At 39.5% G+C, this 18,771-nt stretch overlaps 4 protein-coding genes across 4 annotated transcripts; 3 read left to right on the plus strand and 1 right to left on the minus strand.

Annotated features, from left to right (window-relative positions):
- Positions 1-2,384: 2,384 nt before the first annotated feature.
- LOC108044770 (phenoloxidase-activating factor 2-like) lies at positions 2,385-3,501 on the plus strand. The gene is made up of 2 exons (XM_017123911.2): positions 2,385-2,576; positions 2,638-3,501. Exons 1-2 carry the CDS (start codon positions 2,385-2,387, stop codon positions 3,445-3,447), a joined length of 1,002 nt encoding a protein of 333 aa, XP_016979400.2. The 3' UTR covers positions 3,448-3,501.
- A 545-nt stretch (positions 3,502-4,046) lies between these two features.
- On the plus strand, positions 4,047-5,911 carry LOC108042589 (phenoloxidase-activating factor 2-like). Its single transcript, XM_017120927.2, has one exon. The coding sequence runs from the start codon at positions 4,052-4,054 to the stop codon at positions 5,867-5,869; it is 1,818 nt and encodes a 605-aa protein (XP_016976416.2). The 5' UTR covers positions 4,047-4,051; the 3' UTR covers positions 5,870-5,911.
- Positions 5,912-6,974: 1,063 nt separating this feature from the next.
- On the plus strand, positions 6,975-7,988 carry LOC108042581. The gene has a single exon (XM_017120916.2). The coding sequence runs from the start codon at positions 7,006-7,008 to the stop codon at positions 7,888-7,890; it is 885 nt and encodes a 294-aa protein (XP_016976405.2). The 5' UTR covers positions 6,975-7,005; the 3' UTR covers positions 7,891-7,988.
- A 2,007-nt stretch (positions 7,989-9,995) lies between these two features.
- On the minus strand, positions 9,996-10,877 carry LOC108038264. The gene has a single exon (XM_017115016.2). The coding sequence runs from the start codon at positions 10,875-10,877 to the stop codon at positions 9,996-9,998; it is 882 nt and encodes a 293-aa protein (XP_016970505.2).
- Between the last annotated feature and the right edge of the window lie 7,894 nt (positions 10,878-18,771).

The raw sequence follows: 18,771 nt of genomic DNA on the forward strand, positions 1-18,771 counted from the left end.
GCAATTCACTGAGAAAATTTGATTTTTCAAATACTTTTTTTTACATTTTATTCCTTAAATGTTTGTAATTTTTTAAACAGCAAAAATTTATAAATATAGTTCAATATTTTGTTTCTGCAACCAATTTTATTAATTTTTGTAATAAAAACATCTATTTCGAATTTTAGTAAAAAATATTGAAGTTTACTTTATTCTGAAAATGAAAGGCACAATATTCTTTTTATTAAAATTGCTTTTTCTAAGATATGGTAACATATCTCACTAATACCACTAATTGGTTAACTATTGGATTTTGTCAGTGTAAAAGGAATAGAACCGGAGATGTAGACAAAACAACTATCTTGTGTGGGGAGGAAAATGGGCTTCAACTACGCCCGCCTTAAGTTTCCTAGAACAAAGTTTGTCATTTCGTTGGGTGGGCGGAAAATGTGTCGCTGAATTACTCAAAACTCGAACACAACTTTTCACCCACACATGCAATGCAAGGAAAAGATGTGGAAAGTGCGGTGAACTTGTAGCCACAGCTGTGACTTTGAAAATACATTCAATCATTTTCCGAAAGTTTTCCCGGACGTGTATTTTATTTATAGTTTTTTGCTCAAAGAACTGCCCTTCTCCCATAGTAGTAAATCCAATTAAATTTTAAATATCAATCAACCGTGCACAATATATGCTTTGTTTACTTTATAATAAGGTTAACTGACTAATTTGCTTAATGGTCCCAGTTCGCGGTGCGATTTACGCCTAATTAATACAACCAATTGGTATCATTTTTGTGGGTGTCAGCATTAATTTAATTTTATTTTTAGCGAGTAATAATTCTTGCAAATATTAAATTGCCCATAGCCAGTTTCACAACGAGCGGGGTAAACAAACAACAAAAATTGGTTTTATTATTGAACAATATAAAGTAATTAGCAGGTAAAATAAATTCAAGTTGAACAAATACGATGTCCATGTATGTGCAGCAAAACATAATTCAGAAATTGTAATTATTAATGTGGAATTTTGAAATTTAATTTTATGAAATGTTCTTCGTTTAAAGTCTTATTTTAATCTACAATAATTAATTATTATTTATTATTTAAAACAATTCTAGTAATCAACAATATCAATAATAAAACCCTTATCGCTTAAATGTCTATTTAAAATCATAATATTTTAATTCAAAAAAGTACTACTTCATTTAGTAATACTTATTAATACTTATAAATCTCTTTAAATTATCATTTAAAATTGTAGATCTTATCAATCATATTTACTTGTCTGAATTTAATTCAATGATATTTATTTATTTATGATTAAAATAGTAATACCGATGTAGTTCCTAGATCGTGGATGCACTCTATTGCATTTGCTAGTTCCCCAATGCTGATTAGAGAAAGCGAATCTCACCCTCTGTGAAAGTGCTGCTGCTGCCAATGTTATTATTTCCTTATTCTTATATAAATCCATTTGAAATGCAACTTTTGCGCCAACGCATAAATCTTCAGCACAAATTGCAAACAAGTGGGGCAGGGGCAGCAAAGCGTAGCTGCGAAGCATGTGTTGTGCCACTCCATATAGATATGTACTATATGAAAGTGTGTATCCAGATGCTTGTTTGTATATATTGTCGCAACATCAGTCAGGATTAGTTGTAGAAGTTTACCAGTGCGACTAGTGGCCCCCCATCTTGTTTGCCATGCTGTAACCGTCACGCAGAACGCTCCAACATGCTGCCACTTGTACCGCCCATCGACCACCTCCCAACCTGGCCACCACCCAAAAACACCCAACCACCCCACCACCCACCTCCCAGCCGCTGATGTTAGCCTTGTCCTTGCGTAGTGTCTTGTCTTGTTGAAGTTTTCTGCACCGACGTTGTTGTAACTGGCTTTGGCTGTTTGTCTTGTCTATTCCATCCAAATGTGTGTGCAAGGAAAGTTGCTCGCATTTTGTTTGCTTAACTCATTCTCGTTGAAAAGGCCATGGGAATTAGTTAAGCAATTGCGCCGAAAGTTCCACCAAATGTAAAATGGAAATGTTTCGCATAAGCCTGTCTTGGAGACATTTAAAATCGGTCGTCACCTAGAAAAACACACTTAAATATGCCCAGGCCTTGAAATTAAAAATCTTTTAATTGACCATAAACAGAGGATAGCCTTAGTCATGGACGTAATGTTAATTATACTATGCAAACAGTTCACTTAAATTTGAGGCCATCTAAGGTTATCATTCTTTATTTGCTTATACCTTATCATTTAAACTTGTACATTTTGTTTTTGAAGCGTGATTTCTTGTTAAGTGATTAAAACAAATATTATCTCAAATTCGGCTGATTACGGTATAAAAAGCGGCAGATTGCTACTCATGCCTTAGTTGGTTGCATATTATTGACTAAAATGGTTTGCCATCATGGATTACGTTCCATACTCTGCCTGCTTCTGGCCATTTACGAAGTCAAGGCCCGGTTTTGCACCGGCTCCATTGAAAACAAGTGCGTGCCGCTAGAATCCTGCAGGATAGACTCCTCGAACAGATACAGCAACTGGGGATGTCGCACTACGGAAACCTGCTGTGCCGAATCAGATATTGTATTGCCAATGGAATGCAGACAGGGATAGCGTTCTTTTTATCAAGTAATTCCCATTGCAGATTCAACATCGACTTCCGATCATGCGGGAATGTGGCCACGTCAACAAGAAGACGGTGACCTTCACCTTAGCGGGGCTTGAAAACATGGCCCAGGAGGCCGAGCAGCCATGGGTGGTGGCTGTGCTGGATGCCACAAGACTCAAATATAAGGCATCCGGTTCCCTCATTGCCCAGGATCTGGTCCTAACAGCCAACCAAGTAATTGCCGATCTAAACGCGAACGAGCTTATTGTTCGGGCTGGCGAATGGGACTTTAGTACCAATACAGAGAGGGACCAACATGTCGACGTTGCCGTCCGTAATATCGTTCGCCACCCCGATTTTTCTGGTGCTAATGGAGCCAACAATGTTGCCCTTCTGTTCCTCGCCGATTCGTTTCCACTAACCCGCAACATTGGTCTCATTTGCCTACCACCGCCGAACCGGAACTTCATCACGAGGCAATGCATCGTCGGTGGCTGGGATGAATTCAAGGAAGACCGATTGTCGAAAACCATGAAGAGGACGGAGGTTCCTGTGATCGACAGCCAAACGTGCGAGCGGCAACAGCTAGAATATTATCCCCCAGAATTCAGCCTCGATAACAGCCTGTTGTGTGTTGACGGCAGGAATTCGTGGAAGGGCTACCGTGGAGTCCCGCTGGCTTGTCCGCTCCAAAGCGATCCACAGAGGTACGAGCTGGCCGGCATCCTTAGCTTCGGATTTCTACACCCAGGCAACATCCCTCCAGTCTTCACTGATGTTTCCAAAATCCGCAGCTGGATTGACCAGGAGCGTTCTTGTTTAATCCCAATAGTAAACTACCCTTAAAAGACTTAATTTAAAAGCAAAACTCTCAAAATAAAAGAACAAATTTTAAATCAAGTACGATTCGTATTTTACTTAAAAATAATAGATTCCAAGTGAAATACTATGTTAAACTAAACAATAATAATTTTCCTATTGTAATAGGCATTTAGAAGATCACATTACTGTAAGCTGCCGATAATTATGGTATAGCTATGACAAATAACCTTAGTTTGACGAGTGGAATAAAGCAGACATGTCTAAAGATTAATCAGCGTGTTATAATTAACAAAATATATATAAGAAAATGTACAAACTTTTGTTTTGCATTCTTGTAATTAAACTGTTGACCCCGATCGCAAAAAACATTTAAAACATATATATAAAATATATACTTTTTTTTGCATGCAAAAGCAATGAAACTTTCAAAAATTACTCACATAGATTGGCTAATAATATTTAACTTAATCGAAATTTTATATGACGCACCAAAAGAACAACACTTTATTTTCAGTACGGGGTTATCTCTCGCCAAGCGGTCAAACAAGCCTTATCAAGAGGAACTCAGACCTCTCTCAAACCTCAGATTGCTTCGCAGCCGACAGTTTCTTGAATAACAGCAACCAGAATGGTTCGCACACACGGATTACTTTCGATCTTGTGCCTGTTTCTGGCCATTTACGGAGTGAAGGCCAGGTTTTGCGGCCGATCCATGGATAACATATGCGTGCCGCGACAATTCTGCAAGATCGGCTCCGAGAATGGGAAGCATATCGTGGAGTTTCAAGAACTACTAAACGGAAACCGGGGATGTCCCTCTACGGATTTCTGCTGCCCCAAATCTGAAATAAGAGACATAAGTTCTTTTAATAACTTGATCCCATTCCAGTTGAAAAATCAAGCCGAGAACCCTATTCAACGGGAATGTGGCCACGTCAACAAGCAAGGGCTGACCTTCGCCATATCGGGGTATGAGGACCTGGCCCAGGAGGCCGAGCTGCCATGGGTGGTGGCTCTGCTGGATGCGGCAAGCCTGAATTATAAGGCAGCCGGTTCGCTTATTGCCCCGGATGTGGTGCTCACAGCCACCCATGTAACCGGAAAGCTGAAAGAGAACCAACTTATCGTGCGGGCTGGCGAATGGGACTTCAATACCAATACAGAGGAGCAGAAACATGTCGACGTTGCCATCAGAAAGATCGTGCGCCACCCCGAGTTTGTATTCCAAAATGGAGCCAACAATGTGGCCCTTCTATTCCTCGCCAAACCGCTTGAACTAACTCGGCACATTAATCTCATCTGCCTGCCGCCGCCGAACCGGAACTTCATCCGGAGTCGATGCATCGTCAGTGGCTGGGGTAAGAAAAACATGCAGGACAACATTTACATGAACATCCTGAAGAAGATCGAGGTGCCGGTGGTGGACAGCCAAACGTGCGAGGAGCAACTGCAAGTACCATATTCCTCAAACTTTAGGCTTGATAACAGCCTTCTGTGCGCCGGCGGAGAGATCGGAAAGGATGCGTGCATGGGCGACGGAGGAGCTCCGCTAGTCTGTCCACTCCAGAGCGATCCCCAGAGGTACGAGCAGGCCGGGATCGTCAACTTCGGATACGGATGCGGAAACCCGATCCCTGGAGTCTACACTGATGTTTCCAAAATGCGCGGTTGGATTGACCAGCAGATCCAGGCGAATTCACCAGATGAAGGCGGAAGATATGTGCCAAACGAAGACCAAAAAGTTCCAAATGGAGGCCAAGGGAGTGTTTCCACTGGAGGCGAAGGATATGCTCCCACTGGAGGCGAAAGATATGTTCCAAATGGAAGCCAAAGAAGTGTTCCCACTGGATATGAAGAATATGTTCCAAGTGGAGGCCAAGGAAGTTTTCCCAATGGAGGCCAAGGAAGTGTTCCCAATGGAGGCCAAGGAAGTGTTCCCACTGGATACGAAAAATATGTTCCATATGGTGACCAAGGAAGTGTTCCCAATGGAGGTCAAGGAAGTGTTCTCACTGGATACGAAAAATATGTTCCAAATGGAGGCCACGGAAATGTTCCCAATGGAGATAATAGATATGTTCGAAATGGAAACCAAGGAAGTGTTCCCAATGGAGATAATATATATGTTCAAAATGGAAACCAAGGATATGTTATCCCTGGAGCAGAAATGTATACGTCAAATGGACGTCAAGGAAATGTTCCCATTAGCGCCGAAGGATATGTTCCAAATGAAGGAAGTGTTCCCGCTAGAGGCAAAATATATTTTCCAAATAGAGGCCAACGAAATGATCCCGATGAAGATGCAACATATGTTCCAAATGCAGACCAAGAAATTCCCGTCCGTGCACAAGGTATGCATTTTTCAAATGGAGGTCAAGGACAGTTCGCGGATACGTCGGCATCAGAGACGAATTTACCTGTGTCCATGATTTTGATAAGAGCTTAATATATATTTTTGAAACTAACAATAAACGTGTTTAAATAATTATCAAGTGTTCTTAAGTATTCTTAATGGAGCGCGCATGTATACAAAGAAAAAGGTACAAACAAATTTTGAAACCTTGTTCATCTTGTAAAATGTGGTACGAAAACCTTTAAACCCTATCTCAACCAGCATGGAAACATAAGAATTAATTAGCTTAAATAGGTAGTTCATATAACACGAAGCTTTTGTCGCTCTCGTCCCGGCTAATTGTGGACTTGGGCTGGTCGTTTCATTGATTTATGGCTGCTAATTTCAACGCATGGCGTTCAAAGTATTAAATAATAAACTCTAGCGCGCCAAGAGCCCCTCGATCCCGCTGTTTTCCCGATGCCGCCGTTGGGGCATCGAGTCCCCTGCTGAGCTGCAATGTCGGAGGAGGCGCCACGGAATATGAGACTGTGGCCGCCCGGCAGACTTTACAAGTGTTTTCCCTCCATTTTATGGGCCAGTTCAGAACGGGCTTCCCTTGCTGCTCCCCTTTCCCCCCGGCTCTGTAATGAAATTAAAGGCGTAATGCAATACAGCTGGTAAAGTTTTCGTAGCGATTATTTTCATGGGTTCTCGTTACTCTTCGCTCTTTTGCCTCCCAGTAGCCGTCGTCGCTTCTCTAGACAGGCATTATATTTAATTAATATCTTCCTTTTTTTAACAGAGTGCGGTCTTCAAAAATGTGATACCGTTCGGTGCTTGTTCCTGTGGCATTTATCATTATTTAATCTATGCGAGATTGTTTCAGGAGGATGATTGCAATTGCTTATTTGCTCGAAACGATTTGAGATAGGTTTTTAGTTTAGTTTCGCATCCTAAGCATAGAAGCCGGTCGATTTATAATTGATAAATTGTAGTTACAGTACTAAGCAATATTGACATGAGAACTATCTGTTGGAAAATAAATTTATAAATATATTTATATTTTAGTAAAACAAAACCCAGTATTGCACAGGTCGATTTTTCTGGCTAAAATGGTTTATCCAACACTAACACTGTTTTCACATCAAATTGTAATCTAGTTAGTCATGCTTATGCGTTCAAAAGCATTTGAATATAGTTCATCACCACGAAAAGTCCAAAAAAAAAAAGTCATTTATTTTTCCAACATGAATAAGTTTGGAAATACCATCAGTTCACCAGGCAATCCAGCCGAAAAAGTAGCAGTTGGAATGGATTTTTCAAATCCCGAGGCTTCCTCCATATGTACTGACCAGCCGGCGGCAACTTCCACGCCCAGTAACCTAAACTCACATCGGTCCAGGGTGATGGCTCTCCGAAAGGATTCGCAGGCATCCGGTGACTCGTCTTTGGTGGGGCGGATACCACAAACATTCGGGCATATCAAGGGTCGAAGGCCGATTCGGTCTTGCAGGACCCCTAAGAAGACCCTTTCGTCTTCGAACGCTCCGGGAACTTCGCAAACGTTAAAGACACCGTGTCAACCGAAGTCCCCAAAGATGGTGAAGACGCCTAGGAAGTTCACAGGAACGACGACAGTCAAGTCGGCAATGAAGCCAGAAAAGTTTCCCAAGCCAGCTTCCCCTGCAGCAGGAACCAGTTCAGCTTCGACAGCCCAATTGAATGAAAGAAAGCGTCCCATTTCTCCAGAACCCGCTACATCGACAGGAGAAGTAATCGATGGCGACATCAAAGAAACGCCTTCAAAACGGGCTCTATTCCGAGTTCTCCAAGTGAACATTGCATCTCCTTTCTCCATGAATCGTGACAAGCAAATAAAATCCGTGATCGTAGATGGCGATGGCCGCAGTCAAATGGCCAACGAGATCGCACTTAACGAAGCACAACGAGACGAGTTTTCGGAGCTTCCCGAGGAACAAGTGGAGCTAGAGATCGGGATTCAGGAGGATTCGATCAATACACATCCACCTGAGGCAAGGAAGTCCCGTGAAACGTCAACCAACACTGAAATTTCGGTTTGTCCGAAATCAAACTTTGAGGGCAATGTTCTAAAGGGATGCAACGTCATGTAAACTTCAAAGATTTTTTTTGATACGAATATGGACCATAAAAATGAAGTAACTTGATATGAAACACACATTTTAGTAGCGATCTTTCGTTATTCGGTTTCAAAGTAAAGATATGATACCCACATTTTACTGGTGTTCTCTCGTTATTCGGTTTTTCAAATAAAGATTATCATTAGGTGGCAGCAGGCCTTTACCAATTCTCTCTTCTGCCGAGTCGCAGCACAAGCATGATTATATAATCTGCACTTTTGCAGACAATAAAGTTCTTTCAGCGCACTTTGTAAGCTGGCAAAATGCACAGAAATGGCATTATCACGTTGCACACAGCTAATTTGGGAGCGAAGGAGGGCGAGGGACAAAAAGGGCGGCCAAAGAGAAAAGAAAACTGAATTATATTTGCACAATAAACTTGGCAGCCGCCGTCTCTCTATATTATTGTGCTTCTAGTTTGTTTGCTTGTGTTCCACTAGTATCTACAGCTATCTGTGGGCAATGGTAATAAGATGCAAGCACGCCCGCTTTTTACCCCATTTTTCCCGCTCACCTACCGAAACACACTGAGCAAAATAAATACATTGTTTTTTATTTTAAATAATTTAATTAAATAAATTCAAGTTCGGAAAAGTGTGTTTATTTTGAAACTGAGCGAATTCCCCAATGTTATTATAAAAATTTTAAAACCAAATAAAAAGAATTTCAAACCACTCATCTATTCCATTAAATATGAAGGATATGCATAGATTGACCAGAGAAGATTTTTTTTTTCAAAATTTGTCAATGCATTTAGAATAATTATTTACAGTTTTTAGAATTACAATTTAAATATTAAGAATTATAAATAATTAAACTTAAATAATTAAAAGTCGAGAGAGTTTTATGTTATCTCTAAATATACTTTTTATAGGTAATATTCACAGATTTCTATAAGAACAAATGTCAAATATGTTAATGTACTTTTTCGACAAGTGTGCATTTGTAGTAGTAGAAATAAAATGGGCGCAGGAACAGCGGTTCAATGGGTGGAGCACTTTTTGGAGCGAAACGGCTGGGGTGCATATAAAGAAATTTGCATGGATTTTGAGCGTAATAAGCGAAATGTGACTGCAAAATCCAATTTGTAATGAGAAAAGTAGTGCGAATTGTCTGTATATCTGTGTGTGCGGCAGCTACAAAAATATTGCAGCATATTTCTAGGCGTATTTATGGGTTGCGCTTAGTTTGCCGTCACATAGCGTGATGGTTTTCAGGGGCTGAGGGCGTGGCAGGGGCGGTAGAGTGTGCGCGTGCTAAAATTATGCAATACAATTATGCAAACCGGCCTGCAACTCTGTGTTTGCATGTGTGCAGCTGTGTGTGTGTACCCTGCGCCTCGAAACGTGACTTGTTTTTCGTAGGCTTACGCCGGGGATCCCCCAATTTGTTAGCGGCTGCTTCGTGGTGTTTTTCCTCGTTTTTTGCTTGCAATGGAACTACAAAGGGATTTGTTTTGCGACCCATGGATAAGTTTTCGGACCAGCTGCACACTGGAAATGCATTGAAGGCGAAAACTTTGGCGTGCCGAAGTTTACATACCCTTGCATCTTATAGATAAATTAGGAACTACATTTCGATCCGTATATGTATGCTTACAAAAATGATGCTGTTCCCAATACATATTTCGATTGATACTTTGGCAGATACCCTTTAAAGTCATATGTAATTTTGTGATTTTCATAAATTTAAGTCCGTATCTCTGGAATTTTTAAAAATTACTGTACTGTACTGAAATAACCATATAATTTGGTAAATTTATTTTTCGGATTGTTCCTATCGAAGCTATACGATACAGTCGTGTGGTGTTTATAAAACTAAAACCGTGTTTCTGAAAAAATACATTTCCCGATTGTTTCTATACGAGCTATATGATATAGAATGCCAAAGACCTTTTGCAATGTCTGTGCTTTATAGGGTCACTAACGTCACCTTCACTCTCTGCAAGGGTATACAAAATCCTGCCTTATAATTATTAAATCTCAATATTGCATTTCGCCTTGGTTCAAATTGCTTGGTTTTTATTGGAAAATTTATATTTAAAAAACAAAAATTTAAAGTTCGATGTTCTTTGAAGTTTACATGAAAGTGCATCCTTTTTGAAGTTTTTCCTGCAAATTTGTTTTCGGACAAATTGAAATTTCAGTGTTTGTAGACATTTCACGGCATTCCCTTGCCTCAGGTGGATGTGAGTGGATCGAATCCTCCTGAATCCCGATCCCTAGCTCCACTTGTTCCTCGGGAAGTTCCAAAAACTCGTCTCGTTGTGCTTCGTTAAGTGCGATCTCGTTGGCCATTTGACTGCGGCCATCGCCATCCACGATCACGGATTTTATTTGCTTGTCACGATTCATGGAGAAAGGAGATGCAATGTTCACTTGGAGAACTCGGAATAGAGCCCGTTTTGAAGGTGTTTCTTTGATGTCGCCATCGATTACTTCTCCTGTCGATGTAGCGGGTTCTGGAGAAATGGGACGCTTTCTTCCATTCAGTTGGGCTGTCGAAGCTGAACTGATTCCTGCTTCAGGGGAACCTGGTTTGGGAAACATTCCCGGCTTCATTGCCGACTTGACTGGCGTTCTTGCCGACTTCCTTGGCGTCTTGACGATCTTCGGGGACTTTGGTTGACACGGTGTCTTTGACGTTTTCGAAGTTCCCGGAGCGTTCGAAGACGGAAGGGTTTTCTTAGGGGTCCTGTAAGACCGAATCGGCCTTCGACCCTTGATATGCCCGAATGTTTGTGGTATCCGCCCCACCAAAGACGAGTCACCTGATGCCTGCGAATCCTTCCGGAGAGCCATCACCCTGGACCGATGAGAGTTTATATTACTGGGCGTGGAAGTCGCCGCCGGCTGGTCGGTACATATGGAGGAAGCCTCGGGGGTTGATGAATCCACTCCACTTGCTTCTTTTTCGGCAGGATCCCCTGGTAAAATGTTAGTATTCCCAATCTTATTCATGTTGAAGAAGTAAAAATAACTTGCTCCGGCTTTTGAGACTGCTTGCTGTGATCGACAATATATCAATGGTTATGAACGAATAAGCGTGACTAACTAGATTGGAATTTAATGAGAAAAAAATTGTATGACCAAAAACAAAGCTTTTTAAAAAACTTTTGATTATATTTAATTATAAATCTTAATTATTCTAGGATTTAGTTTTCTTTCAAGATAATTTTCCATTATCTGTGATCCTGGTTCCTCTGCATTGCCATTCTGTCGTGTCCATTTAAATATAATTTCCAGCACGCGCTTGAAAGTATGCTATAATTCACACGTAGCACAAACAAACTGGTCAGGACCAGCAGCGCTTGCCACAGGGCGAGAAAAGCCTTCCTGTTTCATAAGCAATTTCGGACTGGCGACATTTCGAGGCAAGGCTCCCATGTTGGGAAATCAACCTCTGCACTACACGATTTTTAATTATTTTGTTGCATTTTCATTTCAGTTCTGTGTTTTGTTTTGCTTACCCAAATAAACAAGGTCCGTTGGTCGCCTGTTTTTCATGGGGAAAAGGACACAAGCTTCTCAAGGATGGCATCGCCACTTCCCTGGCTGTGTATTCTCTTTTGTGTAATTACAAAACGTGATTTTCTTTTTGTTTAGTTCTCCTCTTTTTCCAGACAACATTCAACGCTTTATGTTAATTTTTGTCCGTCTTTCTTAGTTTAAATTATATAGAGAGCCTCAGTTGGCCCGTTTTGGTTTCAGTTTTTTCAGTGGTCAGTGCATTGTTCAGCTGGTATGCTTCAGAGGTGTCGTAAAATAAAAATTCATAAATATGTACTGCACGTTTTATTTAGTTGCCACCACGTTGATGCTGTTGGCCTTACCCTGGGGTAGCTCAAAATCATTTAAATTTCGTTACCCTTGCAGAGGGTAATAAAATGTTTTGACTTTTATTTTAATCTATATCAGAAATTCATGAATATGGATTTATTATAAAAAAGTATAAATCATTTATAATCAAAATTTTGTTTATTATAGAAGTGAAAGGTAGAGAAAATATAAATAATTGTATATTATTTACATTCAATACCTTAAAAAAAGTAATAGTAAAAATTTGATTGTTTCCAAATTATTAATTTTAGCTTAAGACTAATTATTTATAAATTTTGTACCTTAATAACATTTATTTATTAATTATTGTACTTTCTTCGTCTTATTGACTTATCCATTGGCACCTGACAACACAAACTATCACTTCATAAATTTGTCTGTATCGCATAAACAGGGGCTATTTCGATGCCACGTATTCAATAATTCATAAAATTCAAATATATTTTAATGAACACATTTATTGGCGCCGCTTTGTTCATTGCTGTCAAATTAAATCAATCATTCGCACTGTGTGCCCAGCCCATACAGCATTTAACATATCCTGAGCGCCATTTGGTAGAAGGTGAAAATCATTGAACCGCAAATGCGATGTCAAGCAATTTCATGCCAGCGGAAATCTTTCAAAGTTAATTTTCAACACACGAGCAAACAGAAGAGTCAAGACAGCCACTCAGTTAGGGGCGAGAAAATTGTACGACTTCAACAGACTTCAAAGCGTCAATAAGCAGACAAATATAGATGAATGTGGTGGGCGATTGTGAGGGGGGGGGGGTACATTTTGGGCAGGTGGGCGTGTCCAATGGAAATAGCCCGGCTGTCTGGCAAACAAGCTGACTGATAACGGAAGCTGGAAATGCACGTGTTTACCTCTAGATATTTGCCGGCTCCCATGGAACAGGATGCCCCCGCCACCTCTCTAGCTCCCTCACCCCCCCGTCTGAGTCTGTCTATGTTTGTCCTGCCGCAGGACGATAATGACGACGACGGTGGGCGGGGCGGTGCGGGTTCTGGGTGTGAGAGGGGCGGAAGGGGCTGCGGCGCCCCTGGCCGCTGCTGATGTCACACATTCATGGTCATTTTGCTGAGTCAATCGTTTGAAAAATTTATGTTGCCTTCAAAAGCAAAATTTGCCATCACCGTCGTTTGATTCTCCGCATTCGGCACAGCACAGTGGAAAAACACTATTAAATCTGGCTCTAATTTTCAATTATATTTATATTTGATAGAAATATACTTCGAAAATATTGCATTGCAATTTTTGAGATATAATTTGTTGAAAACACATATTTTAAATTTTATTGATTGACATATATAAAGTATTCATTTAGTATTCAATCAATTTAGTTTTCATTCTTTTCATTAGTCACCTATAGTTAGCAAGCTTTGTAAGAAAATATAATTCAAATTTAATGGCTGAAATATGCACCAAGTTCTAGGGGATAGTTCAAGAATTAATTATTAATTATTATATTAATAATTTAAATATATTTTGAAGTAAAGAGTTCTTAAAGATGTGTTAATATTGGATCGACGATAACACTTTAAACTCTTGTTATTTAATTTACCCCAAAATTTGTGTGAGCCTAACCAATGTGCGCCAGCGAGACAGAGGGAGACCGGCATAGAGTGAGAAAGGGAGGGGGATAGTCAATCGATGCGGTTCATTTAACTTGACTGAATGTGCATCGCCTGCTAACCTGACTCCATTCGCATAGTCTCCTTGGCAGTCTGGTCGGATCGAGTTTCGGCCTTTTCGACCATAGCCCCAAACTCAATTCATGTTTATGAAGTGCTGATGTGTGTCTGATTTAATTGAAATTTGATGCACTTTTCAATGTCTGCCTTTGAAGTCAACAAAAGTGTTTCATTAGACTTCAGTCATGTTTAACCACTTAATTATGGCACTTTGGGGAAAACAATTCGTATTAGTGTACTTTCTAAAAGAAACAAATACTATAGATTCAATACATTGTTTGTAATTAACGTGTCTTTGAACTAACAAATATTTAAAACATATAATGTAGAAATAAACATACCTTCAAGAGATAATTTTTTCAATTAGGTACATTAACCATTTTTGAAACATATTAAAGTTTTTTCTGATTGAAATATCATTTTTAAAATTATTAAAACGAAGAGCTTCTCAATCATCATAGCTTTTATTAATATTGAAAATAATTCTGTAGTCATTTTGGTGACCAAGATTCCTCCATGAAAACAATTAAAGCACTTTTATTTACAAATTAAATAAAAATCATCTACTTGCGAATTTTAAATTCAATTCTGAAAATGTATCCGCTGGCAGCATTTAAGATTAAATTTCCCTGGCAAACGCAGACCTGGCAAACGCAGACCATATCCTCTAACCGCGTACCCTTTTTAATACGCTTAAAGCTGCTCGCGGAACAGAAAAAAAAAATATATGTGGGCAGCAAAGTGTCAGCGACAGCCACAGGCGAAGCAAAACCCAGAAGTTGCCCACAAAACAACAGACCCAACTATCCACAACCCTTCATAGAATACCCTCTAACTTGGTAACAAAAAAATGTGCCGAGAAAGTACGAGAGACGAAAAGAGAAATAGGGGGAAACGGCGAGTTAAACTTAACAAGTTCACTTAGAAGAAATTAAGTTTTCAGCATTTATGTTAGGAAAACTGTAAGAAAAACTTTCTTAATGAAGCGACGACAATGTGGTGAGCAATGAAGAAATGTTAGCAAAAAAATCGCACTACTGAAGCGCAAGAAGCGCACAAGTTTGCAATGAAAGCATACTAAATGAGTTCCCCCATAGAGTCAAGAAAGGAGAAGAAACTTTAAAACTTAAAACCATTTGGTATTGCTTAAATAATTTCATATTAAATTTAATTTATTTGTATTTTAAATTCAAAATTAACTTTCTTAAACTTATATTGCTCGCATCACTTTAAAAACATATAAAATTAAAATAGGCGTTATTAAAGCGCTCAAGAAGAACTGTTGTTTTAATTTTGTCAAAAACTATAAATACTTAAACAGTAAATTTAAAATTAAATCAATTCTCTGAGTACTAAAACGCCAAAAAATGTTCCCAGCCTTTCTCGCAGTTGTTACACGTCCAATGTTTATTAATTATTTGCCAAGTGCTTTTGGATGGGGACTCATCAATCCATAGCACACCCAAAATTAACCTAATTTTTTACCCACTCAATGTTTTGGGGTGTGCGAAATGGGTCTGAGTCAAAAAGGTGAGCCCAGTGCCTTGTTTTCAAACTCTTGGCAATTTTTTACCTTCGTAACTCACACATACCGACCTGTGGACCCGAACCCCTGAGTATATTTGTGAGAAAAGCAGCCGCAGTTGGGAAACTTTTCCAGTCGCTCCCCTTTGGCCCCGCAAAAGCTGTTTTGGATGCTGTGGAAAGCGATTTTCCACTGCTTCCTTTTTTTTCTGGGGAGAATTTACTCTCTTGAAGATAAATTATATAAGCATTTCCCAAAGGTTAACGTGATAAATTTCCGGCAGCGTAAGCAAAATATCGCCACAGAAAAACCCAAAGTCTGGCTTCGATCTTGCGGCCAACTTGCAGAAAAGGACTCATCGCATATGTGTGTGTGTGTGCGAGTGTGTCAGATAAATTGTTTATGTGTCTGTGGGGAAGCGATTAGTGTTAATGGGCTCCTCCCTCCATCTATCCCCACAACTTTCTTAAAAAATGTGTGATTTTTGGACTGATTTTTTTCTTATTTTGCGATATTGGATTCAAGTTTTCTTTTCAAACACTTGGGCTGCGCGTATGAGCAATCGATAAGTGCACGCAGACGGGGCGAGAAAGAAGGGCAAATGGTTGGACAGTTGGATAGACAGTCATATGGGAACCAGTCGTACATCGGGATATATATTTTCAATTTCTTTTTCAGCAGAACGCACATAAAGTTTGCCAAGCAATGCTGCCAGTGCCGAGATTGCAGCCGGGGCAGGGATTGCCTGGACAACAGGCAGGACATTCCCAAAAGTGCCCTAGCCATTGTCATTGCATCGACTTTTGCTGGAGTTTCATGTTTAAATGTCAATTTCTCAACGAGCCAAAGTGACCAACGAGCAACCGACATCCAGTTGTTGCTCCTCCTCCAGCTCTATCTCCAGCTCTAGCTCTACTCCTGATCCTACTCCTTCTGCTGTCCAAGTCCTTTTTCGCCTGTCCTTGCGCATTTCACAGGCACAGCTGTAATGTATGTGGGGGCCATAGCATATATTTTTTAACGCCAGAGCGTCGGTATGGTCGGAGTTATTTTTTCAATTACTTCATTGTTGATAGGGGGCGGACAAAGGAGACAGGAGAAAGTAGCAGGGATTGTGGTCAGCTTGGCTTTCCCATTGTTTACCCGACTCGATTAGGAGTCCAAGGTGTTGTGATTTGTTGGGCCATGGATTTAGTTGGACAAATATTAAAAACTTATTCTCGGAGTACGTCGGATGGTGAAAAGTGAACATCTAAAGGGTATTTAGTTTACCAAAAGCATTACAATAAAAAAACACAAAAGCTCTGTTTAGAAAGTCGTTTTGTGATCGTATTACTAAAACACTGGACTAAAATGAAATGTAAAAACTATTTCACTTTACAAATACTTCCGTATCTTATTTAGATATTAAAAAAGGTTTTTCTAAACTAAAAACTTTTAAATTTACAGATTCCATAGCTTTTGACATGATTTAATTATGTTCACTTTAATATAAATTAACATTATTTTCTCTCCCAACTTCTGGGTTGATTTTTAAGCGATTAGTTTAAATTGAAGCGGTTTCTGTAACAACACGATTTAATTTTGCGTTGAAATAAGTTTTGAATAGATTGACATGTATATTTTGGGCTTACTTTAACTAAGTGAAAAAAATAATAACATTGTATACTTTTTTCTTTCTAAATTTTCATGTAATGATTCTCAGTTCATATATCTAGACCACTCATCTGGCGATAGGCCTCCCCAGTTGCCATAAACACCGAACAATACCGGACAACCTAAACAACTCAATAAATCAACTGTCGACTGAGTAGCCTTTCCTGTCGCCAGAGAAAAAATTGTAAACAAAACACACAAATGTCAATCCTTTCGCCAGCGAGCCAAAGTGGGCGTAGAATGGTGGATGGTGTGGGATGGTGGGGGCATGGCAATTAGTCCTGCCAGTGTCCTGACAGAGTGGGTGGGGTCAAAGGCTTAGTGCTACTAATTTTCAATTTGCATGACACCCAGCCTGCCATCGATAGGCGGTTGATGGTGATCCCCATGACGACGATTACATCGGGCAACGAAATATAAATAAGTTTGGCAATTTAATTGAAATGGGTCGACTGTGCCGGGGGTAAAAAGCTCACGGAAACGACTATTTTGAATGAATTAAATGGCCGGCGAAAATCTTTATTTATAACAGCTGCAAGCCAATTCCGCTGCCCCGCCAACAGTCTCTTGTCCTGTCCACCGACCAAGATCCCTGCTCGTCTGTCTGCTGGCATCAGAAATATTAAATGAAACGGAGCAAATCCCATTGTCACCCGGTTTCGGGATTCGAAATTGGCAAATAATTGACAAGCTATTTGGGGCGTGTTGATTGGCAAAAACTAATGCCAGCAGGACGCTACTCTGCGCAGCGAGACACAAGGGCGGCGGGAAATCGATATACATTTGACTGATGGACATCGTGTGCAGGGCCAGTCCAACAAAGGACATTGGCTAGAGCCGCCAATTTTTTGACTTAATTTATAGTTTATTGTAATTGTTCAAATCCCTGTATTTGTGGGTTGGCATCCTTCTTTCGCTTTAAGTGAAAATAAGTAAAATGTAAAAATATATTTAATAACAAATTATTTTAAGTATGGAAATATTTGAAAAATTCGTGTTGGTATAACTAAAACATTTTCAATACTCTTGCAGCTTTAAAATATTTGTTTTTGTTTTTAAAAAAGATTATTTTATGAGTAATATTGCAATCGGAATTTGAATGATATTTGGGGCCGAAATTAGATCGATCACAAAACAATCTTTACTCTGATAGTTTTTTATTTTTATTGATAAACAACTTTTATGTAATACATATAATATAAAATTAAATGATAAATGATATATTTTCAAGCAGATAGTAGCTTGATTTAAGATCACTTCAAAACCAATATACCCGGGTAGATTTGTGTATGGAAAAAGTAGACGTGACAAGACCGCATGAAACAAAGTGACATTAAGCCATTTCAACGCAAAGGGGATTTGCTCTGCCCTTCTGTATCCAGTTTCTTTACTGGCTGATGGTTTTTTTTGGCCAGGACATACACCGACCAATACATCAGTATATATTTATATTAAGCACATATTCGTATGTAGGCAGATCCGCAAACCTCCTGTGGATGAATCGGGCAATCCGTCTGAGCCGAATCGCCGCGATGACACCACATGGAACACAGTCCATTGATGCGTTTCGTCTTGTTAAAATAATTGACAGGTGGTCCATTGGCAATCGCTAAGAGAAGCCTAAGGCCAGGGCATTAGTGCCATTTATGACAATGTTGGACAAATTGCGGGCATTGAAATTGATTGGCCAGCTGTCCGTGGACAAGTGGCTTAAATGCGGGCCCTTCTGTGGGTATAGGTTTATAGTTGAATAGGATGGGTATGAAAATACGGCCATCTAAGATATGACAACATTAAATTGTCCATTACAGCAAATTTAATTTAAATGAAACCATAGAAGAGTTTAAGCACTTGGTTATGATTAAAACGGAGGTAAAAATAACATTTATTCCATCTTAGTAGTGATTTCTTTAATTAAAAATTAAATTAACTCAGCAGTCTGCGAGTATGTATGACAAGTAATTTCCCAAATGGGTGGAAAAAGCTAACAAAGTTAAGATACCATCACAGTGACATAAACGACGAGATGAAACGCTTATACTAAAGCGAAATCACCAAAACATCGAAATCAAATGTTTTCATTGAGTTTCATTCGAGACGTGTTCATGCAATTTTAATTAGTTGGCAAGCTATAAATTA

Source organism: Drosophila rhopaloa, unplaced genomic scaffold (assembly GCF_018152115.1).
Source record: "Drosophila rhopaloa isolate 14029-0021.01 unplaced genomic scaffold, ASM1815211v1 contig_2, whole genome shotgun sequence".
Classification (NCBI taxonomy): Eukaryota; Metazoa; Arthropoda; class Insecta; order Diptera; family Drosophilidae; genus Drosophila; species Drosophila rhopaloa.